This window comes from Crinia signifera, chromosome 3 (assembly GCF_055691185.1).
Source record: "Crinia signifera chromosome 3, ASM5569118v1, whole genome shotgun sequence".
Lineage (NCBI taxonomy): Eukaryota > Metazoa > Chordata > Amphibia > Anura > Myobatrachidae > Crinia > Crinia signifera.
Genome location: NC_139219.1, coordinates 215356989 through 215384438, shown reverse-complemented (window position 1 = coordinate 215384438; position 27450 = coordinate 215356989). Strand labels below are relative to the sequence as shown.

The 27450-nt window shown below is 43.4% G+C and overlaps 1 protein-coding gene across 3 annotated transcripts in view; it reads right to left on the bottom strand.

The window, feature by feature from the left end:
• The window catches only part of VWA5B2 (von Willebrand factor A domain containing 5B2), a 50319-nt gene extending 37583 nt beyond the window's left edge, over positions 1-12736 (bottom strand). For 2 of the 3 annotated variants that reach the window (XM_083177395.1, XM_083177396.1), the window contains exons 1-3: positions 12422-12736; positions 7536-7675; positions 6276-6434 (exon numbers count right to left, since the gene is read on the bottom strand). In XM_083177395.1, the coding sequence (XP_083033521.1) occupies positions 6276-6434; positions 7536-7674 (298 nt within the window). In that variant the 5' untranslated portion in view covers position 7675; positions 12422-12736. Of the gene's footprint in view, positions 1-6275; positions 6435-7535; positions 7676-12421 lie in introns of those variants that run through there. The other variant, XM_083177397.1, reaches the window with a different exon arrangement.
• Positions 12737-27450: the final 14714 nt, after the last annotated feature.

Below are 27450 nucleotides of genomic sequence, written 5' to 3'. Positions count from 1 at the left end.
GAGCTATCCAGAGATGTCTTCAGCTCGATAGAAACGTTCTCCTCTCCCAACCTGTACGTGACAAGACAGTGCATCGTATGATATTTCCTACGACATTTTCTATCGCCTCAGCGAGGATGCGAGAAATTGTTTTTGAGCACTGGCACATACTTGAGTCCGACCCTGTCATGGGCCCATATTGTGTAGAGAAACCGCTTTTTGCTTATAAACGCAGCAGCAACTTCAAAGACCAGATCACCTCCTCTGATATTGGGCCAACAGCCAATAGAAATACCTGGCTAGGTGGTAAAAATGGTGCTTTTAGATGCAGCGGCTGTGTTAACTGCCAGTTTATGATCACTGGCGACACCTTCCACAATATAAAATCGGGGACTGACTTCAAGTTAAAACATCGGATGAATTGTGACAGTAAATTTATTGTTTATGCGGTTGTTTGCCCATGTCACTATGTTTATGTGGGCAAAACAATTCGCATGTTGAAGGAACGTATCGGGATGCACCGTTCCTCGATTAAAAAGGCAATGCTGGTTCGTGATCACACTACTCCACCAGTGGCACGTCACTTTTTTGAGGCTGGACATACAATACGAGATTTCAAATTTATGCCTTTATTTCAGATTAAACCTCCTAAAAGAGGAGGAGATCGACATCTTTCGCTTCTACGGAAGGAGTGTGAATTTATTTATAATTTCAACTCATTGGCTCCTCACGGACTTAATGAAGAGCTTAATCTGAATGTTTTCATCTGAAGGGGTTTGCTCGCATGTAGATGTTCTATCTGAGTATATTTTTATGTAACTGTATACACATCTTCCACATACAGTGGTAGTGTGATGACTATGTGGATACAGATGTATTGACTTGTACAGAATAATGTTTCGTGTATGTCACTTGGTGAACTTTTTTTTCTCTGACATACACATGGTGTTCTTTTTAATAATGTTTGGTGACATACTAAATTTGTCCAAGCCGGGAGGGACATGTATGTCATCACATGTTGTCACTTTATATCACATGGTGATGGTTTTGTATGGGGCAGCAATATGGTGGCCTTAATCAAACACAAACAGTAATTCCTCATTGTTGTCAACACCAGAGGCTGACACCAGTTACTTTTAATATATAGTGGTTGCCAGTGTAATATGAATATTTATTGAGGCTGTTTGTTACAGCCAGCCGAATATGTTCCGTTTGTGAGTAATGAGTGATAGCGGTGGGAGCCAGAGCAATGGCTGTGCGTTCCATGGCCCTGCTCTGTGCGTTCCACTAGGAGGAAGTGACGCGGAGACAGTTGCGATGCTTAACTGCTGATGGGAAGCGCACCGTTGGTGTGCTGAACATCGTTCAGCGGCGGCGCACTCTGTTATGAACGTCACCCTGTAGCTGTGTTCACCATAACTCCGGACATCACGGTATGCCTTTATGTTATTTTCGCTAGCAATATATGCTTAAACACAACAGGAAGTATCTGTGCGTTCCATGGTACACTTCCTGCGTTCCAGCAGCATTTGTGTGACGCTTTCTAGCCCAGGTGTGTGAAATCAACAGGTGAGGTTTGTTTGGTGGATTTTGGCGCCATTTGGTGCTCTATTTAATGGCAGCATTTTCAGTATTGCTTTGTACCCTTGAAGAAGGTGGTAGCACCACCGAAACAGGCTGTCGGGTAACCTGCTCTGAAGTGGTGATGGGTGTCCCATAGAGTATGCAGTTGTTATGGATGCATTGGACCATCGATAAGTAACCTTCCCACTTGTTACAAATCTTTTTGAAACAGTATGTTGCCATGTGCTATTTTGTTTGAATTTTTTTGCTTATAAAAACTTTTTTCAAGTTTACATGCATTGGTGTGCAGGCCATTTTTCTGCCTAGTGTGGGAATATATCTATATATATATATATATATATATATATATATATATATATATATATATATATATATATATATATATATATATATATATATATATATATATATATATATATATATATATATATATATATTTTTTTTTTTTTTTGTATAGTGATACAAAACATCAATGATTATAGAACTGAAGCCCTTCGTCAATTGAGTGATGTTACAGTGTATTGTAAATTGCGTGGTGACCCCACAATCTGTTACCAAAAATAACTATTTGATCTGCTTGACAAGTCTAAACTGAATGGTTTAATTGATGACAAATGTTGCTCTGCTTTAAAGGTACAGTACCCTGTTGTACCAGCATTGTATACTTTACCAAAAATTCATAAGAATGCGATGAACCCCCCTGGCCGACCCATCATATCGGCCAGAGGGAGTTTATACCAACCTGTGTCGCAATTGCTGGATATGCTGGTACAACCACACATTGCCATCCAACCTACATATCTTAAGGATACTACATGTTTTTTGAATAAATTGGAGTCTGTGGGCAACGTGGCACCAGGCACACTACTGTGTGTTATGGATGTCACGAGCCTATATACTTCAATCCCACATGGCGATGGGTTGAGGGCAGTGAAAGACTTTTTGTGTCATAAAGTTCAAGATTTTAAGTTAGATGCCGAATTATATCTGGCACTTTTAGAACTGATTCTCACCCGAAATTATTTTGTATTTGATGGCAAAATGTACCTGCAGACATCTGGGTGTGCTATGGGAGCGGCGGTTTCACCATCTTACGCAAATATATACATGTTCGGGTTCGAGCAGAGTGTATTTTTTGCCCACCGCCTTAGTCCCCACATCCAGATGTTCTGCAGGTACATAGATGACGTGTTCATGGTATGGGGAGGTGGTGAGAGTGCCTTCCAGACCATGATGCAGGAAATCAATGATCTAGAGTCACCCATTAAATTTACTTATAAATGTAGCAACACGGAGATTGCATTCCTGGACGTTAATGTGAGACTTATAGATGGGCAAATAAAGACATCAGTGTTTTCCAAAATGACTGATAGGAATACACTATTGGTAGCAAGTAGCCACCACCCACCCCCCCTTAAGAAAAGGCTCCCATACTCGCAGATGGTCAGGGTGGCCAGGATCAGCAGTGATTGGTCAACTCTTCCTAGCGAGTTGGATAAAGTAATTGATACATTTCATGAACGAGGGTATGCCTTAAACCAGCTCCGAGAGTCTAAAAATAAAGTCCTAGGTTTGCATAGGGAAGATTTATTAAAACCTGTGACAAAAGCTAAGAAGGCCATCTTTCCGATGGTGACTACATTTGACACATCGAGTCCAGTACTGCCCATTGCAACCAAATCCCTTTGGCCTATAGTAGCTTCTGATAGGAACTTGGAATGCTTTCACAATACAAGACCCCTATCTTGTTACTGTCGATTTATTAGTACACTCTGATATCAGTGATCATAAAACATCGGTTAATGTTTCCTTTAAGAAGCCTGGCTGTTAAAGGTGCCCAAACTGTGTAACCTGTGGTTATTTAATCGCAGGTAGCACTTTTAAGCACCCCCACAATGCCTTTAAGTATAAAATCCGACATGTATCGTCATGCGAATCTAGGTTTGTGGTATATATTATTATATGCCCATGTGGTTTTTATTATGTGGGCAAAACAGCCAGAAAATTTAAAGAAAGATCGGCCATGCATCGATCTGCCATTAAGGCAGCACTAATTGGAAAACCTTGTGATCAGCCAGTGGCTGCTCACTTTAAAACGCATGGTCATCAGTTATGTACTCTTAAATATCAAATTATTGATCATGTACCAGAGAATATTAGGGGCGGTGATCGCAACAAGAAATTGTTGCGGTTGGAAGCATCTTGGATACACAGATTGGATACTGTGCCTCCAAAGAGCCTTAACGAACGCATTGCTTGGAATACATTAATGTAGTTTTGTTATGTTCTTCAAACAGCCCCGTGTTCATATAATTATACTTGCCTGTTAGTTTTTAATGTTTTTGTTTTTATTTTTATGTATAGACATTTAATAATGTCAATGTTGTAATGTGACGCAAAAAATATTTTTTATTGTGATGTCTAATGTATTTGCAAAACCGCTGTGGAGACCCTCATAGTCTTGCTAACGCCGGCCGGCATCGCTGATCTCGGAGACAACGTGATGGTTGCTCAGCAACCTAGCTCTGTCTTGGCTACATGATGTCATCTCAGTGAGCCATATACAGGTGCGGTCGGTCTCCGTGATTAGCGGCGTATGGGCGGGGGATGCAGCGAGCTGGTCTCTACATAAGGTGAGAAATGAGTATGTATCAATGTCTTGTTTGTTTCTTCTGACGACGCGGTTAAACTCCGCGAAACGTTGAGAAAACAAAAGTCCACTTTTTACAAAGTCCTGTCAGTGCTGTGTTTGGAGTCCTGCACCGTTGGGATTTCCTACCTGTCTGCATTTATTGAACAAAGGCACGAAGGCTATTGTGTTTTGAGGAGAGAGTGCCGGTCCTTCCCGTGGATATATATAGATTTTTATATATACATCACCAACACTCATTTTCCAGTACCGGTTCCTGAGTCTACAGTAGGGTTCGAAGTCAAAGTCATTTCCTAATTAGGATTTTATCCAGAGAATTGTCCTCTTTAACCATCGTTTTTGAATACCAACTACAAATTAAAGATATAAAATTGTTCCCCTGATGAAGTCTGTCTAGACATAACGCGTAGGGCTGTTTCTTTACATTGCTGTTTTGCCTGGTGCAACTTGCTGAAGGACAAAATAAAAATATTGTAAGAATATTTCCTGGTGTCCGTGAGTCTTCAAAACGCTGCCATCTGCTGGCAGAGAGTGATCCGGCACTGATCACCAGGTTCAGAGCTTTCTCCTCCCTACAGAACTTTAGATATGGTGCCACACAGGATAGGAGAACGCACCTTCTGTTCTATCTTCCAAGCAAAAGCTCTTACCAGATCAATCACCGCAACACTGACAGTTGTTAACTTCCACCTCTAGTAACCCCGGCTTGGAAGTTGACAATTGCCGCAAAACCAGATCTGCTCCAAACGTCACTTCCACTTCTGGGATGCTGGACTGGAAGTTGACATCCGTCAATACCCAAACAGCAATTCAATGGTGGGCTGGTCACTACTCCTTCATAAAAGGACCCCATGGACAAAGGTGTACACAAGCCTTAAAAAAACCCACAAGGTACATGAACCCATGAACACAAGGGACAACACCTCATCTGAATACACAAATAGGAGCCTATGCAGGGTATATCCAGAATACTCTGCAACTAGTTGAAGCCACTTGTGGCTCACTTAACTATTATTGGCTTTGCATGTGAATTTTATCACTCATTTAATACACCAGTGACTCCATTTCACTGAAATGAGATAGGCAATCTTCCCATTCATTTTGCTGCTGATTGTGATTTTACTATGCCATAGGTTTTTATGTATTCTTCATACAGTGCATTGTCTCTCATTGAACTATTGTATGTTGTTTTGTCTATATGTTTTATATATATAACTCTGGAATGCCTGGAGCAATTTACACCAAACTTGGTGCACATATGACTTACAACCTGTAAAATAATACTGTAGTGGTAAGACACCCCTAGCATTCCCGTTGGCCCAAAAAGGGTTCCAGCCACTATACAATGTGGGTCAGGGAAGCAAAATATGGCACATTTGCATAACATAGAGGGGGTAGAGGACATTGATTGGGTCCAGATTAGGTTCGCAGCCAATACCACCCACAATCCTGACACCTCCAGGGGCCCAAAAAGGGGTCTAGTCACTACAATGTGGGTCAAGGATGCAAGATAGGACAGAGTTGCATAACAAAGGGGGTAGAGGACATGGGGTTTAAGAAAAAAAAAAAACTGTGGTCAGATCCGGGAGCCCACCACAGTCAGTTGTATGCCGGTATGGGCATGGCGAGCAGTTAAGCTCAAAACAAAAGTATAGAGTGCAAGTAATGCTAATTGCACAACCAAACCCGAGTAACGTCGGGTACCTCAGCTCATGAAATGCTAATTGTGAAATTTTATACCTCGCTATATATCTATCATTGAGGGTACCAAAGGTATTCTAAAATCCATCCAGTCACCTCCTTTTAATCTGGATCATACACTCAGACCTCATATTTACCTAGGCTCAACTGATTAGTGCTTATCACATGACACACCTATCTCATTTGTCTAAGCGTTTGATCATTAGGGGGACCCCATTGTCATCTTGGGCTTACGTACACTCTGAGACATGCCAGACATCACTTTCTACTCCTTTACAACTATTGTGTACCACATGCATATTATACCACATAATGCAGTATATATTGTCCATATAGTAACAGGCATGAAGTTTGGACTCACCCTTGGTGCAGTGGCATGGTAATGATTCCCACTGACAGCTAGAGCAACATTCTTCCATTCGGATTTGACTTTGCACTTTAGCTTGAACCCTCCTGTTTCCAATCACTGCCTCAAAACTTGTCACCACCTCCCCCTCCTCCAGGAGGTATATGAATATGGCTACAAAACATACAAACATTAGCAAAGCCAGTGACTTCCAGTACCAATACAATCTGCTACAAGTGATTAAGTATGTATGCAGCAACCAAGCGCACTGTTCAAACACTTGGGCCTGATTCGACATTGGTTGCAAAGTGTTTGAAATGCTGATTTTTGCATAGGAGAGAGCTTACATAGACTGATTAAGTCAGTGAAGGTTTGTGGGAGGTAAGCGGTGGGAAAAAAATCAAACATAAGCATATCATGACTATTCCGGGGGGGTTACTCAGCCCATGACTCCATCTACATACAAAGCTGTAAAGACCCCAGTGCTAACTGCACAGAACAGCAACCACAGGGTTGCTCAGTGGTCCAATCGACTTTGTACAGTACGTAAACTGGCTGTCAGTAAACCTCTCTGTACAATCATCAAGGCTGGGTCCTTGGCCTCTTATCGCAATGCTTCCACCTCTGAATTAGCTCCATGATGATCCAGAAGCTACCAGAGTCAACCTTTACCTCTTTCCATTGCTCCATGGAAGAGCAATATAAGAAGAGCACGTAGAACATATTTATTTTCTTTCATGGTGAATAGGAATACCAACCTATTAGGCATTAGATTTTTAAACATAAAAATGATGCTTTATTACATTTGTCATTGAAACAGTGACAATTTATGGAACTTTACCTAAGTAATCTTTGATTGAAAATATCCTCTTTATTACTGGACATTATAGTATTCACTTTTCTGCCCATGATCAGTAAGAACTTTGCTATATAAAAATGATTCTAATGATTACAGTATGTCAACACTATTTAAGCAATGATTGAGCATGTTTAACTTCCCATTGGTAAATTGACACAAGCAATTTTTTTTATGTTTATGATGTTTTTTCATGTCAAACTTTTTCATACCGCTCCTTTCTCATGTGGACCCATTGTAGGTGTTGATCTTTTAGCCATGTTGACCTAAGGTATCTCAACTTTTTTCATGTGTCAACCTATGGCCTGACGACCAATAGTGGTTAACTTATTGACTGTTGACCTGCCGACCGCAGTCTGTGAATTCAACTAGGTGTAAATAACTCTTTAACAAAGTGACAAGGTTGGTTATATACCCACCTTGGACTGTGTCACTACAAGCATTCAGATATGTGAGATGCGCATTGAGCCCCAGACTAAGTCCATTGGCACAGGCACTAACACACGAAGCCTCTAGAGGGAGCTGTACCCAGGAGGAGGTATCGTAGAGGCCAGGCATCCTGGTAAGAAAAAAAACTGTTATATATTTGTACATACATATCAAATTGGCATTAGGTAGTAGATTTAATAAATAATTAGACGAGGGTTAGCCAACCCCAGTCCTCGAGAGCTACCAACAGTTCACAGTTTCCAGCTCACCTCACATGTACACAGGGAACTCAATACTGACTAACATTTTAAAAGATCCACAGGTGGAGCTAATTACTTCACTTGTGATTCTGTGAGGAGACCTGGAAAACGTTAACTGTTGGTAGCTCTCGAGGACTGGAGTTGGCTACCCCTGTATTAGACTACAGATCATATACACTTGGTACGTGGAGTGCATACACTCTAAATTAGGGTGAGTTCATTAACCCCAAGTCCATTCCACACCTCCTCCATTACTTTCACTAGGCAAGACCAAGTGGAAATTATAGAAACTAAAACAAGTAAATATAGTTTACCGAAACCAATTTTTATGTTGTGTCCTAGCTAGAAGTGAGTAGTGGTCATTACAGTATAACTGCCTAGTTGGCCTACAAATAAAGGTGACAGCATATGGCCATGTCACCTACACGGAAGTCTCCATCTTGTACATTAGCTAATTTGCACATCAACACAGTGGATGAACCTAGCGCATATGTGTAGCTCCAACCTCTGCCGCTCTCTGGTTTCCTAGCTACTCTGTGATGTAACAAGGTTTCCAGAAGTGCTTTGGAGTTGGCTTTGTTTGCAGGCAAATTAATCATTTATCTGGGCACATTTAATGCATATAAAGAGGATACTGCATAGGCTGCCTTGGATAATGCAGGCAATCATATCTGTTGCAGAAATAAATGTTAGCAACAGGGAAACCAGTTACCGACTAAGCCCTAAGCCATGCAATTATCCAAATGTTCTTATACAAGTTGGTAACATATTTTCCTATAAATATAGTCCACATGTTAAATAAGAAAAATAGTAGTAACTGATATAGTCACACAATGGCATATTCAGCCTTCAGAACATTTTAACATTTTACTAATGCTTTAATAAGCATTTACATTATGAAGCATTGTTGGCCAAAGTGCAAAAATGAATAAGCAGAATAGTAATAATCAGATTTCCTATGAAATATCTCCATGCTGACTCTCTGCAGGATTTCAGTTACACGTGTGATTGCTCAATACAGCACGGCTTATAAAATCAGATTAGCTGCATTTCTACACAATATTCCTAAATTGTTGCTATAGCCACATTCAAATATTAAAAACAGAATGACACTTTATTGCACAGGTATTAGAATGGTTTCAGAAGGAAAAGGTTATTGTTAATAAAAGTGTTCCTTTAAACAAACTGTGGGGCAGATTTATTAAGCTCAGTGAAGTGTCTGGTTTTTATCACCGGCCAATCAGCTCCTAACTGTGAAGTTACAGGCTTGTTTAGAAAAAGGACAGGTAGGAGTTGATTGGCCGGTGATAAAAACCAGACACGTTATCACTTCACCGGGTTTAATAGATTTACCCCTGTATTCTGGCTGTTGAAAAAAAAGCATCCCATGGAATATCCATTTAGCACTGATTACTGTCTGCTCAGAGTACATCACATCAGGTCATTGTGCAGGAAGAAGTAGGAGCCCAAGCCACAACCAGGACTGCTTCTTTAAAGTTGTCCACATCCACGCTGGTCGACAGTCAGTAGGCTTCCATCATATTGTGGACATTCACAAGGGTCAACATAGACAAAAGGTTGACTCTTTTTTTTTTTTACTTGTTCCATACACATGGACTACAATTGTGACGCATGACAAACCATGCAAGGGTACGTGGTACACTATTTGTCAGGTGTATGTGTCGGCCTTTTCAGAGTTGACCTTCTGCATGTTGAATAGAGATGGGACATTCACGAATGAAGCTGACCTTTTGGACGGATCACTGTAAAGAGTAAGTGAGTCGTCGATTCCAAAAAAAAGTGAGCCGTCTGTTTTTTATGTTTATTTTTATTGTGTAAGTCCCGCCCACCTGCAGGGTGGTTGTGTAGGAAGTTAAGTACAGGGGAAATCTCGCGAGAGCTACCGACCTCTCGCGCGATTTTATGCTTCATTATTATGAAATGAACCCTTTTTTCAATGTGACCCGATGAACAATCTAAAAGATCCGGATTTTTTGTGGATTGATCGCTTGATCCCAGCTCTTTTTAGTGACCTGTTTTGCCCATCTTGTTGAACCTATCTGAAAGGGGGGAACTTCAATAAAACAAACTGTTGTAACCCCACCAATTCTACTTGCAAGTGTAGGCAATCCAATGCATAAAAAGTGTATATTAAGGACATACTGTAGAGACTCCTTGGTGCCAAAGAAAAACGAAACGTAATTTAGAAAGCTATAAACAGGTTACCTCAATTAACATCTGACCACAATCAAAGAGCTCCTGATGTGGTTAGAAGCCCCGGATACATTAGACCAGTGGTTCCAAACTTTTTTGAATCATGGCACCCTAGAGAAGCAGAATTTTCTTCTCGGCACCCCTAGGTCAAAAGTTTCTTAATGAGAAATTTTGAAAAATATATTTAAATTAAGTAAATTGTGTTTATGTGTCATCTTTAGAGGGACAGGATTCACTTGTTTGCCCACATATGTTATGATTGGAAGCCATAAGCATATGTTGTGCTTATTACATTGACCATAAAGAATTTGAATTGGTCCTGCACCACCATCCTGGGGCATCCCTGGAAGGGTTCTGTGGCCAGCCAGGGTGCTACGGCACACAGTTTGGAAACCACTGCATTAGACAAAGATCGTAATGGATGGAATAACCTGCCTATGTGTGTCTGTGTGGGCAGGTGTAGTTTAAAAAAAAAACAGGGTATGGGAAAAAACCGGACCGAGACAAGGACATTAAAATCTGCAGTCCAGAGCTTGTAGTGTCCGTTACGGAGGTTTCCCGTCCTGGGGGCTTCACATGACAGCTGTCACCAGGGAGTGGAGGAGGGGTAGAAAAAAGCCTCCCTGTATGGTCCGGGCATGTAGCAAAACTGGAATGGTCTGGGCCACACAGGGAGTTTGTGATCTCCCCTTCCCCATGTCCCTGGTGATAGCTATCACAGGTATCCCCCCGGACTGGACACTACAAGCTCTGGACCACAGATTTTGATGTCCGGTCTGGCAACTTGTTTAGGTCCAGGTTTTGCATAGTCCCAAAAAAACATGCTGCATTTAAAGAGGACTCCAAGAGCAACCATTGAGGATGACACACAGCCTAATAACGTAATATACTAATCATAACCACAATATCTGAATAAGGTAAAAGGTAGACTTACATACCTCCCGACATGACCCTCTCCAGTAGGGACACATTTCTCTGTTCCTGGACTTCCCTCTTAATATCTGATTGCCATCACCTGGGGTGCCATCGCCTTTCTTTTCATTTAACCTGTTCAACACAGGTGATGGCAATCATACACTAATAGGTAAGCCCAGGAGCAGAGCATTGTGTCCCTCCTGGAATGGGTTATGTTGGGAGGTATGGACTTACCATATTATACACGCATGAAATACAAAGGTTCTCTAGCTGCTCAAAACACGGTAAAATGGAGGTATGAAGTCAGTCAGCCAGCCTCAGAACCTGTGTAATTCATAAGTGTCCTGGTTTAAAGGGATAGTATGGAGAGCCTGGTATTAGTCAGTAAATGGAAAGCTTATATTTCTATGGAGGTATACACGGGCTGGGTTCCAGAATTCACAGAGTAGTAGCTGAAAGGAAAATTATATGAAATTATATTGCATGATATTTAATTCACAAGGTACAGGTTAAAACAGGCAACCCTATGACGCAAGGGAAATCACCAGTACACACAACAAGGCAGGATCAGGGTGGTATAGACACCTGATGTGGAAATGAGCAGCGGTACAAGATTATAAAGAGCTGGTGCATGTTGGATATAACTGCCAAGAAGAACGCTCTATGAAACATTAAAAATGCATTAGATCTGTTGTGCAGGCATTGGCGGTTTATCCTATAAGCTGCAGCATCTGCTGGCTAAGCAGAGAAAGTTGAGCTTACTATGAATTACAAGTCAAGAGTTACATCAGGTGAAACCACCTGAACCATAGAGCTTTGTGTCCTAATTCCAAATATTGCACACAAAAACAGAACACACCTTAATGCAGTCTGGCACCCAGAGACAGACCCTCCTTCACATTGCTAAGGTACTACATGGCATAGTATCAGGGCATAAAGTGTTCCTCTAACGTAGTAGGCAGACTGACACACCCAAGACTTATAGCATCTGCCATCTACCGTTATGGACAGATCAGGATAGAGAGAAGGGTAGAGACTAGCCATGAGAGACAGCAGGAGCATGAAGCCTGTACTGCTGTCAGCAGGCAGGAGCATAGGGCAGAGTGTGAACAGCAGCACATTCCCAATGTGAAGTGCCAGGAGAGAGTAGCAAACCACCTGCAGAGCATCCCACCCAAACCTAGGAGCCAATAGCACATCCATCCTGGGCTACAGCATGTTTTGAGAGTAATTATAAACAAAGCAAACAATACTTATAGTGTATGCATTATTATATACAACTAACTAATGCATCCATATAGTTTCCATCATCGACACACTGCAGGATGAGGTTTGGTCAATGGCTGCTGAAAATATTGGTTATAAATTAGCATCAATATCAGTTAATGCTGACTGAAGGTAATAGTAACTGTGACCTCTGACCCCTGACGGAAAGTAAAATGGGGTCTCAGGTGGAGGTCGTCCCAGGGCGCCCCAATCTCACACACCTCACTGCGCTATCTCTGGGGCTGCGCCAGCACTGCAGACATCGGCGTTAGGAGGGTGCGGTCTCTCCACTCCCAGCTCTTCTTTAGCGTTTGCAGCCAGGTCGGTCTCCCGTGCGTGTGTATCTCTCCCTGCCCTGGGGATGCTGTGGGTGCCGGTGCCGCCTCCTCACATTCCCCCTCCCTCTCTGGCTCCGGACTGCATGGAGGAGAGGCACAGGGAGGGGATGAGTGGAGCCCGGCTCTGGCTGTGCTGCACCTGAGCTCCCCACGGAGTCCTGCTGCAGCCTGCCTGCCAGCCTGCTGCTCCTGCTCCTGCATACACACAGCTGTACCAGCCACAGCACCGTCCTCCACCACACACAGCACTGTAATCACTACACTAACATACATGTGTAATATTCCCAATATCCCCAAACTCGTGTGCTTTCAGGGGAAACTGCTTTTATGTTGGATACATTACTATCTCTTCCAAATGTATTTAGAGCACGACATAAGGCACAGCATACACAAATAAATGTACGCCCATCAATGGTTATTATGATGTACTTGTTTGCCTGCTGGAAATACAAATACAAGCAGTGTGTTGTTACAGATAAGATAAAGGTAATGTTACCTCCATGCTACAGGTAAGACCCCCCTTCCTATCCCCGCTCCATCTGCTCTGATTACCCTGTTTCCTGTTAATAGCAGAGGCACCTGCTGCCTAGTGACAGGATGGAAGAAAGGACTTCTGTTATTTACCAGCACTCTACCCTGGTGCTCACTCCCTAGCCTGGCCCTGCCAGAGGAACTAAGTGTCCTGGTACAGGTAATCGTGTGGATCCTGCTTAATCCATGGGAGTCATTACTGACCTTGGAAAGCTGCAGATCTCCAAACACAAGGAACCATGGCAATGAAATCATTATCCACTGACCGGAAAATCCACAGGTGATTCTAGATGATGTGACAGTAACTCTACCTGTTAGATTTGCTTTCCTCGTGTAAAATTATATGTACAATAAAACTTCACAACTTTGGCTACATACTATTAGTTCCATAGATATGGTGTAAATTTAGTATTTTTTTCACATATTATGAGTTTACTTCATAAACTCATTACTTAGTATACTACATGTTCCCTAATTTCCACCCATATTTACATATTCATTTCTACTAGCTGGCCCCTAGTTTAGCGAACTCAAATTCTGGGAAAAACAAAACACAAAACATTCTACTTACCTACATCAGCTGTGCAAAATAAAAACACAATTTAAAGTTCATTCCAAACTTTGTGATAAATACCTGTTTAAAATGGCTTAGTGCACACCCCACATGTGTATGCCCCAAAAATGAATAACATTATGTTCACTCTCAAAATCAAGTGTATAGAAAAATTACAATCAAAACTAAAAACTTACCCTAAAATCCATTTCAATGCTAAGGGCCTGATTCAGATATGGACACTAATCATTTATAGAGAGGCCCACCGCTGGCTTCTCAATTCCATACAAAGATGCAGCATCAAAAGAGCATCGGTTGCACCAGCGGACTTCTGAGCTGCCATAGGGTGGCTTAGCAAGATCGAGGAGTTCAAGAGGTCGGGGGGCCGGTGAAGACAAGGTCTACGTGCTGCAGCTGTGGTATTTCAAGGAACTAAACTTCCTCCTGGAGAAGCGGTCACCTAATGAGTCCCTAGTTGTGATGGCAGAGTCCGAGGAAGGAAGTCAGGATTTGGTAGAGGACAATGGGGTAGGTTTTTTTTTTATTATTATTGTTTATTATCTGATGGCTTCCTCATGCCATACCACAGCTCCCTCCCCATTGAAAAAGGCATTGTAGCTTTTCCGGACCTGTTTGGCTCTTGCAGTGCTGCGTAAGGTTACTGTAGGAGCTGACAGCAAGGAAATCTGCACTAGCTCCACTGGCTGGTTCGGGTCTTCTGGTGTTACTGGGAGTAAAATACATTCTGCTGGTGGCCTTGTTGTACAGTATACAGCTTGCTGTTATTGCCTAGTTAATATTGTCCAGCGTCACGTTGATGGGTCGGTGAACATCCTGAACCGTTTGATGAGAATGCCAAATGCATTCTCAACAACCCAACGGGCCCTAGAAAGTCGGTAGTTGACTAGGCACCTATTGTGGTTCATGACTCTTTGCGGGTAGGGCTACATTATGTGTTCGTGCAGTGTGAACATGACAGTGTGAACTGTTGTCTGCTCAACAGGTGGCAGATGAATAGAGTTGGTGGTGAGCCTTTCCTAGAATTAGGTATTCCTTAATGGCCCACCATCCCAGCATCCAAGAAAAGAATGCTCAAGTAGCCCTTATAATTAAATAGTCCGACCCGCTGTTGGTGGGTTTGGTGATGCCCACATGTTTCCCGTCTAGGACACCGCCACAGTTTGGGAAATTCCAGTGACTGTCATACTCCTCTGCTGTGGCTTGCCATTCTTCCACGCTTGTAGGGAACTGTAAAAAAGAGAGAAACTTTGTAAAATTTAATAAATATGTTTTTTTTTCTGACTATAGACACATGAAGACTTCAGCCGTACCATTCTGGTTATGCACAATCATTGACCCCCACTGACCAACCTCCTCCTCAGACCCCTTATCGAAACAACCACCCTTCCCATTACCGTCAACCCCCACCCCCATCCACCCACTCTTCCACCACTCTGCAGTGTCCTCAATTCCAATCTCCTCCCCAATTCAGCTACCCTTCCCAAGCTAACCACACATCCACCTTCCCCTCTGCAATTTGTTCCTCATTGATGTCATGTGGAGGAGACAAGTCTCTTAATTGCAGGGTGATTTTAACCAGGGGCGGATTGGGACTCGAATCTAGCCCGGGGAAGGGGGGAGGGGGGGGGGGGTGCGGGGGCGGCGGTATGTAATGCGCGGGGGGGGGGGCGGGGATGGCATCAGTATGTAATGCGTGCCGGGGGGGTGGTGTCAGCGCTATTTAATGCGCACCGGGGTGGGAGGGTGGCGGTGCTATCTAATGCACGCCGGGGTGGGGGGGAGTGGAATGGCGGTGCTATGTAATGCGCACCGGGGGGGTTGGGGGGGCTCACCTGCTGCTGCTTCCTTTTTCTGCTGGCCCGGAGGGGGAGCTGGGAGCCTGGAAGGTGCTGTGCGCGCATGCGCAGCAGCCCTCCCGTGGCCATTTTGGATTTGGGCAAAGTGCTGCGGCCCAGCCAGCCCAGGGGGGAGCGCGGCCGACCCCTTTTTAATGAGTTTTGGGCCGGCCTGCCGGGAAATGACCCGGTTTCCCGGTGGGCCAATCCGCCCCTGATTTTAACACAGTCTATCATACTGCATCAGGTTTAAAGTTACATTTTTGTAGTTTGTAAAAGTTTGTCAATGTTGGCCGTATATTTTGAAGCAAATTTTTTTGGTTTACAAATGTATGCATGCCCTGATATATTGCAGCAGATGTGCTACATTATGCTACTATGGTGTTGAGTGTCCCCGCTTTCAGGTGGAAAATGCACACATGCAGCGAGGAACAGGTTGATGACTTCCTACCCCAAGCTGCATGTGTGCATTGCGCCCATGTCAGTGGCAACACTCAATGTCATAGCAGCAGAATGCAGCACATCAGTTGGTATTTTGAATTGCTGTTGCACTTGGTATAAATTGCGATAGTTCTGCTGCACTGGAATATAGTGACATCGCTTTCAGTGGACAATGCACACATGCAGCTAAGTTGATGGTATCGGGGACCCATCTTCCTACCCCAAGCTGTATGTGTGCATTGTGCCCCTGAAAGCAATGTCACTGCCTGTAAAGTTTATAGTGTTTGAAAAAGTTCGGCCTTGTTGACCGCATATTGGGGCAGATGTATGAAGTGTCGTTATGGGGGAGAAGGGGTATCAGAGCACCTTATGTGCACTGATACCGCTTCTCCCCCATGTATGAAGGAGCCAGTGTGCATTAAATGACAGGGGTGCTGTCCATAGCGGCGCTGCTATCTAAATGATAGCAGACCGATATGCAGGGCGAATGTATGAATGGTCAGCAGAGCTTACCGTTCTACCCGCTGCTTCGCCAGCAGGAGGATGGCTAAGCCCTATCTCCACAGCAGGGACAGCGCTGTCTCTGCTGCTGGCTCTGGGCTGCGCTGGAGATCTCGCGTGAGTAGTGAGATCACGCACATACCCAGTCCAGGGCGAAGGAGACAGCGCGTCAATGTCTCCAGGAGGGGGACATTGCCGGAGGGGGGAGTTTGCACACCACCAATTTGGCAGACAAGATGTTAATACATCTTATCGATGTCCCTTCCTGCTTCGCCTCGTTAATGAGGCAAAGCAGGAAGTATTATAACAGTGTGCTATGCGCCACTATGGAGGTTATTCTGGTTGGTGCGTATATTTCTGAATTATTTTGGAGTGGTCCGCACGCCACGCTGTGCGGACATGGTACGAAGAAACGCCCACCGGTCCTCCGCATTCGGACGGACTCACACTTTAAGAAGAGGGCGTGTTTACGGACGACATCCAAACCTTTGCGTGTGCGGTGGACACACACATATTCTGCACGGTCTTACCGCGTCAGAACGGACGGGAACCTGCCCGTACGCACCGATGTTATTGGTGAATGTAAAAGTGACATGTATATTTATATTAGTGATAGGAAGTTCTGTCCATTGCGGTAAATGTGTGTCAAAAATGCAGCATATATTTGTGTGTTTAGTAATGGTCCATTTAAGCTGCAATGGTTCCAATTGAAGCAATGACAAGAGTGTAAATAATGAGTAATGAGTAAAGGAGTGGATTGTATTGTGTTCAGGTGACATTGGTTGCGGTGCGCCCGTCCTGATTAGGCGTTCGGAATGCCTAGCGCATGACCGAGTGGTGTCCGCAAAGCAATACTTGCTTATGAAGACCGCATATTTCCTGCCTTTTTGTTCGTGTGCATTCGGTGTGCTGTCCGAATGTACGCGTACCAGAATTAGTGCACTCCCTCGTGTACGCCCATGTTTACGCCCAGTTTAGCCCACTTTGAAACTACGCCCCTGTGTACTTCCGAATGACGCCCATAATACGCCCATATCTCAAGAGTGAATGCGGTGCACATTTCTGTACGGTATTAGTGAGAACAAGTACGGAGACCTTGCGTGGCACATGCACATAGCGTGGCACACGCATGCGCAGATGGCTAAAAAACGCCATCCGAAAGAGTTCGGGAAAGTACGCACAGACCAAAATAAGGCCCTATATTACATCTGACCCATTTTGATAAAAAATATACTTGAGATATATTTACCTTTTTTTAAGGTTCACAATTGGATGCCCTCATATATTGCAACAGATGTGTTGCATTCTGCTACTATGGCGTTGAGTGTCCCCACTACAAGGGGCACAATGCACACATGCTGCTGGGGACAGGTTGATGGTATCAGGGACCCATCTTCATACCCCAAGCTGCATGTGTGCATTGCGCCTATGTCTGCGGGGCCACTCAACGGAATGCACCACAACTGTTATTATATTGTTTGATAAAGTTCAGCCATGTTGGCCACACATTTATAAGAAAGTGATGTTTTTTTTTAATAAAATGTTTTGTTAAAATGACAAGCAATGTGTGGTTTAGTTTTCTTACCTTACAATACTTGTACTGAAGCAGGTTTCAGGGATGATGTGCCCCAAAGCCTGTGCAGAGATGTGTGTCCCAAGCTTAAGGTCCTCAAACGACTGCCCAAATTGGAGAGGGACAGTCCGGCTTTTTTAGGCACTTATCAACTTAATGGCTGGTCAGTCCAGTAACTCTGTAAACATTGGACATTGCTCTCAGCGTGACAAAAACTGGGGGAGTGATGTTCGACATTCTATAAGCCCCCCTCCAAACAGAGTGCCATTCACCACCACACAGATGCTGGAAGGTGTGCTGATGATGTACGTTGAGTAGCTGCTGCAAGTGCGGACAGCTGTGACAGCCAGACTGACTACTTTATGCTAATGTGAGTATCGGTGCTGCTTCATATGCATGGTTGTATCATCCACTGTTTCCATCAGCAGTCGCAACTGTCTCAACTGACTCCATGGTGAGTGCGTAAGAGCTATCAGATACAGACACCACTTCATACGCACACCTGAAACTAGCATGGAAATCTGGCCTTCAACACATCCACCAGATCTATTTTGTGCTTTATCAATGTTAACTGCCCACTTGCTGCCCAGAAACATCTACAGTATATCCTGGATGTACAGTAGCTATCCAGCCACATATAGGGGGGTATTCAATGCTGTGGGCGAGTGGTGACAGCGAGCAGAGCTTCCTGCTCACTGTCACCACTCACCCTGACAGTATTCAACACAGCCCCCTCATATGCCAATTTCCCCTCGCTCCATTTTTAGAGCGAGGGGGAATTGGCGTATGCGGCTCCTGAACCAGCAAGACTCGCGGCTAAATACAGCGAGTTTTCTCCTTTAGCCGCGGGTCTCGCTGTTTTGGCAGGTCTGCGCCGCGGGTCTCGCTGTTTTGGCGGGTCTGCGCCGCGGGTCTCGCTGTTTTGGGGAATTCTTGCCGTCCTGTGACGGCGAGGATTTCCCCAGAACATTGAATAGGGTGAGCGGCCGGCGCGGGGTTAAACAGCGAGGATCGCTGGTTTTCTGCAATCCTCGCTGTTTAACCCCCTCGCTGGCCGCATTGAATACCTGCCACGGAGTGAACCAGCCACTGTGAAACCCTTTGTCAGCATTCAGATATATTATGTGCTCAGCCACAACTGCATCAGACAACTAGGTATACAAAGAAGGCAAGATTTGTCACAGTAGTGGTGCACCACAAAGAAATTAACACTTAAAACTTAATAACTTTTAATAGTTTAGGCTAAAAAGAATAGCTGCGAAAATATGACAATACTACATGTAACATAGAACAAAGACAGGTGAAAACATATACAATTTAAAAATAGGGCTCATGCGGCGTCCCTTAGCACAATTCCTTTATTTCACAATTTTATATGAGGTTCTGTTTATTCAGATATTGTCTTTCCCTGCGTGTCGGCTCATATAAACCTCATATAAAATTGTGAAATAAAGGAATTGTGCTAAGGGACGCCGCATGAGCCCTATTTTTAAATTGTATATGTTTTCACCTGTCTTTGTTCTATGTTACATGTAGTATTGTCATATTTTCGCAGCTATTCTTTTTAGCCTAAACTATTAAAAGTTATTAAGTTTTAAGTGTTAATTTCTTTGTGGTGCACCACTACTGTGACAAATCTTGCCTTCTTTGTATACCTCATATGAAATTGTCCAGTGGTAGCACACCCCCAGGGAATACATACTGATTTTCAAATTCTGCATACCCAACGGGGGGCCTCCCTTTCTATACATATATACATACAAATTTTCCTGCCCTGTGCGTCTGACCAACCCAAACCTTGTATACAGCATCAGACAACTAGTAAGCTCTAAAGAAACCCTGTACATAGACTGTTCCAGCTGCTAGCTATGCGGGATTACCAATCCCAATATACAGAAAAGAAGAGATAAAAAATAGCGCTAGGAAAAGATATAATTTAAAATTTAAGCCAGTCAAAATATGTTCAATAAAATAACGTTTATATCAATCAATTTAGTCAATATACATAAATTTAATTTAGCAATAAAAATACAATAAATAAGTGCAATGGTATGTACCGGCCGGTACAGCAAGAAAAAAAAACACAAAATAATAAAAAATTAAACTATTCTAAAAATGTAAAAACTAAAAAACTGTAAAATGGAAAGTTCAAAAGTTTTTGGCAAAAAAAGCCCATTTCATAATCCAATGATGATCAATTAGTCAGTTAGCAGGTGGTAAGCCATTATTAGTTGTTGGATTAGTGCACAAGCAGTATATTGAGAAGGGTAACAGTCAATGGGGGAAATTTTAAGAGATGTATTCTACTTCACAATCAGATCCTGTCTACTATCTTCTAGAGGGTGCTAAATAAGTAGATTCTGATTGGTTGCCCATAGCAACATCACATGTGAAGTAGAATACACATTTTAGTAAATTTCCCTAAATTATGGTAACATGCAGATTTAATAATCTGTTAAATTTACCAGTCCTCCAATCAGGGCCGCCACTAGAAATTTTGGGGCCCGGGACTGACCTACAGTCTGGGCCCCCAGCAGCACAGCACCATATCTCCACCCCGCCCCCCCCCCCCCGGGCCTGTAACCGCCTGCCAGCACCCTGCCTCCCCCTACCCCGACCCCGTCCCCATTATGATTACTTACCATCACCCGCGGCAAAGTCCTCCGGCTCCTTCAGCCTCCATGGTCCGGAGCGCACACTGCACAGTGCAGCCTGCAGAGCGCCAAGCCCCTCTGTGGTCTGCACTGTGTATTGTGCAAGCCTGGTGCCGGTGTCGGTGCGGGGGGAGGCTGTGTGTGTGTGCGGGGGGAGGCTGGGTGCGGGGGGGGGGGGGGGCTGCGGGCAGCTGCCTGGGCCCCTCCAGAGGCCGTGGCCTGGGACAGCTGTACCCAGGGCACCCCCCTGTCGGCGGCCCTGCCTCCAATTAGATGGCTGGGCCTGGATCGCACATGCAGTGAAAATGGAACTTAGATATTACCTGCAGTGAGCTATATAAATGCTTATTTTTTATCCCAGAGTACCTTGATAGAGACCATACCCTGGTGTTAGTCCAGACTCTCGTGTGCTGGCCGGCATTTGTTAGATGGCAAAAACTGCATCAGGCCTACTTTCAGATTTGCTGAGCTGGGACTTCTCATATGCGACAAAGGAGCACACGAAAGGGGATGTGGCTTCTTGCCCGATAGCCCACACCCCTTGATGAATGACATTTTGTGGTGTGATCACATGTCATGTATTCTTGCCTACTTAAAAAAAAAAAACACTACAGGGAGTTTGTTAAGACAACGCCTATGAGGGAAGCGCTAGTGGTGTACTGCTCTGCCTGAGAGGCTGTCATATAGGGGGACATTTACCAATATGAAAAACCTAGTTTTTCGTATTGGTATTTCCCCTACGGCTGCATACGACTGTTTGAGTCGTATGCAAAGTCGTGTTCCAGAGGGGAAATTACAAAGCAGTCATATACGACTGCTTTGTAACCCTCCGATGGTGTAACAATTCGTATTAGCTGGCCATATATACGGCTGCTAATACGAATTTTTCTAGCAGTCTGCACGGATCAGTCAGATCCGTGCAGGCTGCAGAGTGTAAAAAAAAAAATAGAAAAATAAATAAATAAAAAAAAAAATCGCCGTGGGGTTCCCCCCACAGCAGTAACCAGCACCAGGCTGAAGGAGCCGGGGCCGGTAATTAAAAATCAGGGAACCCGACAAATAGGGGTTCCCCGATTTTTAACAACCAGCCCCAGGCTCCAGGTCCGGGGCTGGTTCCCAAAATACGGGGGACAAAATGACTAGGGGTCCCCCGTATTTCAAGAACCAGCCCCAGGAACAACCAGCCAGCAGGGTAATGTCACAGCCGGGGGACACTTATGATATAAGGTCCCGCGGCCAAAACATTAACCCCCTGACCGGTCAGCCTGGCCAGGGGCCCTGGGGGAGTGGGGACCCCCCCAATGAAGGGGTCCCCCCCCTCCAGGACTTACCTGACCAGGCTGAAGCCTGGTACTGTCCCCGATGCACCTGGGCGGTGGGCATCGGGCTGATTCAAGTGTAAAAAATAGAATAATCTATTGTTTTTTACTGTGGCACTACAAGTGCCAGCAAGCCTCCCCAGCAAGCTGGGACTTGGAGAACCACAAGTCCCAGCCTGCTGGGCATTAAAGGGCCCGCTGGCACTTGTAGTTCCACAGTTAAAAAAATAGTACACAAAACACACTGACACACATTTAAAATAAAACTTTAATACATACAAAGCCCACACATACTAATACTTACCTTTCTTCTTTCCATAGGTAGCCCTGGTCCTGATGTCCTGTGTCGTCTTCGGGATCCATGTCGACGTCCTTCTTCATGTCGACGTCGCTGTCGGCGATGGCGTCCCCGTCCGGATCCGACGAAATCCATGGAGGAAGCTGTGGAAGGAAACCATACTCACCTGTCCCAGCGCGACGTAGTCCAGGTAAGGGTCTTGGCAAAAAAACAAACCGACACCCGAAACCAGCCGGACAGAGAGCCGCACGGTGTTTGTTTACATCGTGCGGCTCCGCCTCCCGAATGCCGCTATTGGCGGCCTTGCGGCCTAGCGGCTCCTGATTGGCTTAAAGCAAAGCTCCTGATTGGCTTAAAGCAAATACGACAGGGAAAGCAAGGTGTATTTTCCTGTCGTATTTGCGCGGGTGTTTTACACCACTTAGCAGCCGTATTATCAGTACGGCTGCTTAGTACATCAGGAACCACCATTCTTTTGAATGGTGATTTCTGTCGTATTCTATCGATGGTGTAGGACATTCGTATTTGTAAATACAAATACGAATGTTCCATCTTTAGGAATACAAATTCGTAAAAAAAAAGGTGTATTTCTCCCTACGAATACACCTTTTTTCTACGAATCCATTTTGGTAAATGTCCCCCAAAATGACTTACAGTACATACAAATCTAACTGAGCCTCAAAGCTGTTTCATATATTGGCACATACAGTATACTGGCCATGAGAAACATTATTAAAAATGCATGTAGCCATAGAGATCATTGTGAGTTCTAATCAATGCAAGGAAATGGCACAAATGATTTAAAATGTCGATATTTATAAATAAAAAATTTCCAGACTATAACAGCGACATAATGGGGGTGACATGCAATTGGTATGGGTCATAGGGTCAACAGTAATAAGGTCGACAGTCAATTGGTCGACCACTATTAGTTGACAGGCATAAGTTGGCACACTAAAAAGTTTGACATACCTTACGTCGACATGGTCAAAAGGTTGACACAAGCAATAGGTGGAAAAGGTCGACATGAAAAAGGTTGACATGAGTTTCTCACGTTTTTTGTGTGTGTCTATGTCGACATAGGTCAACCGGGCTATGCCTGGTACACTATTAGTATGAAAAAACACCTTTCTTTTTTTTTTTTATGCATTTTTAAAAAGCAACACACTGCTACGGTACAAAATTTCCACTGTTTACAAATGATTCCAATGATTCCACCACCATAGTCAGCGTGTTGTACAGTTATACAAACAGTATAATACATGATATACATCTTGGACATTTCTAATACACGGAAACAGTGAAGCGCCTTTGCAATTAATTCAATAGTTACACAATTTGGGGACAAACAGGAGGCCCACTCATGGGCATACACTACGTGGGTAACACTTTACATATATCTATCGTATAATCTACTTGCAATCATTTAACATCGAACACTGTACTCTACTTATTGCCAATCTAGGGGTATCAAAGTGGCCCAGCTCGATACAACGACAAAATGACTTTATATCATAGGAGCCTCTCGAACTGATCCAGAGGCCCAAATAAATATTTGAATAACTACTTACTAAATGTGTAATTAAATTGTGCCTCTTTATTTACTTAATACTTTTTTTTACTGTGATTTTGACAAATGCCTAATACCTATTGCTGTGATTTACAAATATATTTTGTGACACAAAATAAAAGAAAAGAAAGAAATAGAAAATAAAAAAATAAAAAAATCTATGCAATCTGTGAGTCTATACTTTTATCTCATGACTTGTGATCTTGTATCTTTTTTTGTTTAATTAGTGATAGCACCTGTTAACAAACAACCAGAGTTTTGCCATCTGTGCCAAATCTTTGTGTGCGTGTTAATATTATTTCCACTCAAATAAATACATTTCTCATGTGAAACCATGAAGTTTACCATAGTTATCCAGGCTGCGAATTCTGGGCCATCCTTTGACATCCATGTTCTAGCTACAAGCAGCTTAGCCAGTGCGCACATATTAAATATGTAAACTTTACCAAATTTGTTTAATGTACCGTCTGCACATATACCCAATATACAACTTATAGAGGATTCAGTATGAAATCCCGGCGTTCAAAATCCCGAAGCCGGAATCCCAAACGCCGAAATCCCGACATGGGGGGGACGTGGATCGCCTCCCCTTGCGGGCTCGCTGCGCTCGCCACGCAGCGGGCCCGGTGCCTCGCTACGCTCGGCAGGCTAATTTATTCTCCCTCCAGGGGTGTCGTGGACACCCACGGAGGGAGAAAGTGTCGGGATTTCGGCAGTCGGGATTCCGCCGTCGGGATTCTGAACGCCGGGATCCCGACCGCCGGGATTTTAACTGCATCCCCTTATAGAGTTTAATACAGATCCAGGTATCCCTGTTTTGATCAATGTTTGTATCACCCTATCCCAGAATGACCTGAGGACTGTACATTTACATAGTAGGCTCCAGAATGATCCTACCAGGCACCGACATTTAGGACATAATCATTTAGGATGATCTGCCCCCCATTTTTGACAGCCTTGATGTAGAAATGTAACACCTATGCAGAATGTAGAGTTGCACCTGTTGTACTCTCATTGAGTTGGTTGCTAGCTGAACCGGGGCCATAGCCATTTCCCATTCTGTTGTTGTCAAGGGGCCTACATCCGCTGACCACTTTATACAAAGCTCATGTAGCTTCTCCTCATACATCGCTCCCAATAATTGATTATAAAACCTTGAGAATCCTTTCTTTCTACCCCCCTCCTGCAAAGCTTTTTTTTTTTATCGGAGATATTGAAAGTTAGGTACTTCTTTTTTAAATTGGGCCTCAAGGGCACTTCTTAATTGTAGGAATCTGAAGAAAAAGGACCTTGGGAGCGTAAATTCCTCTGCCAGCTGCATGAAGGACTTCAGTCCGATTGGACCATATAGCTTACTTAAAGTATTAACCCCATATATCCCCCAGGCCACATCTGGTTGAAGCATTTTAAGTTCTTTGAAACATTTATAATCTGATATAAAATGATCGATTTCGATATCAGTAAATTTGACTATTTTACTGGCTTCATGCCAAATTTTTACAGCCTGTATTACCAATGGTACATCCCTTCTTGAAATCCCACCCTTCCACAAATGCTGTAGTGATGTACTATTTACATCGCCCTGGGCTACCTAACTAAATTACTGCCAGCGTGCACCGCCACCCAGTCTCTTATGTGCATTAATTGACTTGCTAAATAGTACAATCTAAAATTGGGAAGAGCTATCCCACCCAGCCCCTTCTTTAGAGTGTTCATTTGAATTTTTACCCTTTTATTATTCCATATAAATGATGATATTAGGCTGTTAATCTTATTAAAGATGGATAACGGCGACTGCTGTAGGACATATAAAAATGTAGGTAAAACAATCATTTTTATTAGATTGACCCGGCCTGTCACCATAAGCAATAGTTTACTCCAGGATTTGAATTTTACAGTGATATAATCCAGCAATGGTTGCACATTTAACTGAGTGAATTCAAATGGGTCACTTGATATCCAAATCTCAAGGTATTTGAAGGATTCAGTCCATTTAACCGACAGTGTTTCACGTGCCACATTCTCAGGTTGTTTCTTCAATGCAAGAATGCTGAACTTTTTCACATTTACATCAAATCCGGAGTAACTGCCATGTATTTTAATCAGATGCAGTGCCTTTGGTGCTGATTTAACATAGTCTAGCAGAAAAATCAATAGATCATCCTTATATATCATCCAACTATATCGTTACACTGCCCTGCTCTAAAACCGATAATATCAGGATGAGCTGTTATGGCACATGCCATGGGCTCAATTGCTAAAGAGAACAGGCTAGGCGACAGGGGGCAGCCCTGCCTTGTCCCTCTAAAGAGGGGGAAGACACCTGCTGATGTTCACCCATTCACCGATATTCTGGCTGTTGGAGTAGAGCAGCTGTATCTATTTCACATATTTTGGCCCAAATCCAAATGCCCTCAGGACCTCCCATTCTACTGCATCAAATGCCTTCATGGCATCTAAAGACATTATTGCCGAGCTGCTTAGCCTGTTTTGAGATATTTGCAGGTGCCTAAACACCTTTCTTATGTTGATGGAGGTCGACTCCAGACAAAAAAAACATTTGATCCAGGTGGATAATTTTACCCATATACCTATTTAGCCTTGTCACCCATATCTTTGCCAACATTTTGGCTTCTGATGGCAACAATGATATTGGCCTATATGCTGCTAGGGCTGCATGATCCTTGCCCTGTTTGAATAAAAGAATAATCTTCGCCTCCATCATAGTTTGAGGACATTCACCTGTCTCAAAACAAGATGTAAACAGCTCTAGCAATAATTGGACAAAAAAATCAGCGTATTTTTTGTATACATCGATGGTAATAGCATCTATTCTTATGTCCACGGCCTTACCCCGTCCTTATCTAAGATCTTATGAATGGCGTTTATGGGTTTAACTACCGGACTTATCTGAGTTAGCGTAAAAACGCTGTGATTTATACCTCATAGTTTTTACATTTTCTGTTTTTATATGGTCAAGCCACTTCTCTCTGGCAGTATCCCAGGCTTTCTTTGTCTCTAAGGTACTGTCAGTCAAATATTTGGCATCGCATTCATTACATATTTTTTCTAAGTCAGACGTTTTCTGCCTACCTGCCCTTCTGACTTCCCCTGTTCTTTTTTTAAGTGTACCTCTTATATATGTTTTGAAGGCATCCCATGTTATAGTCTCCAGTGCAGAACCCCTATTAATAATCCAGAACTTGCCCCATTGCTCTGTGAGCCCACTTGTAACATCTATATTAGTTAGCCATGAGGCATTGAATTTCCAAAACTGACATCCCTTATCGATGGTTTCCGCTAACTCTACTGTCAGCGGGGAATGGTCTGAAATTCCCCTGGTTTTATATCCCACTTCTGATATATGAGTCAGCAGTTCCCTAAATAACAAAACAGTATCAATTCTGGAGAAAGCTACATGAGATGCAGAAAAACAGGAAAATTGTTTTAAGTCTGGGCTTTTTTCCCTCCAAGTGTCCACCCATCCCATATCACCTATAAAATTGCAAAAGCTCCTAGAGGTACTGTCGCTGCTATTAGCAGCTACGGTTTTCTTCCATCTATCTAACCGGGGATCTAGCACATTATTAAAATCACCCAAGCTTACTACAGGGAC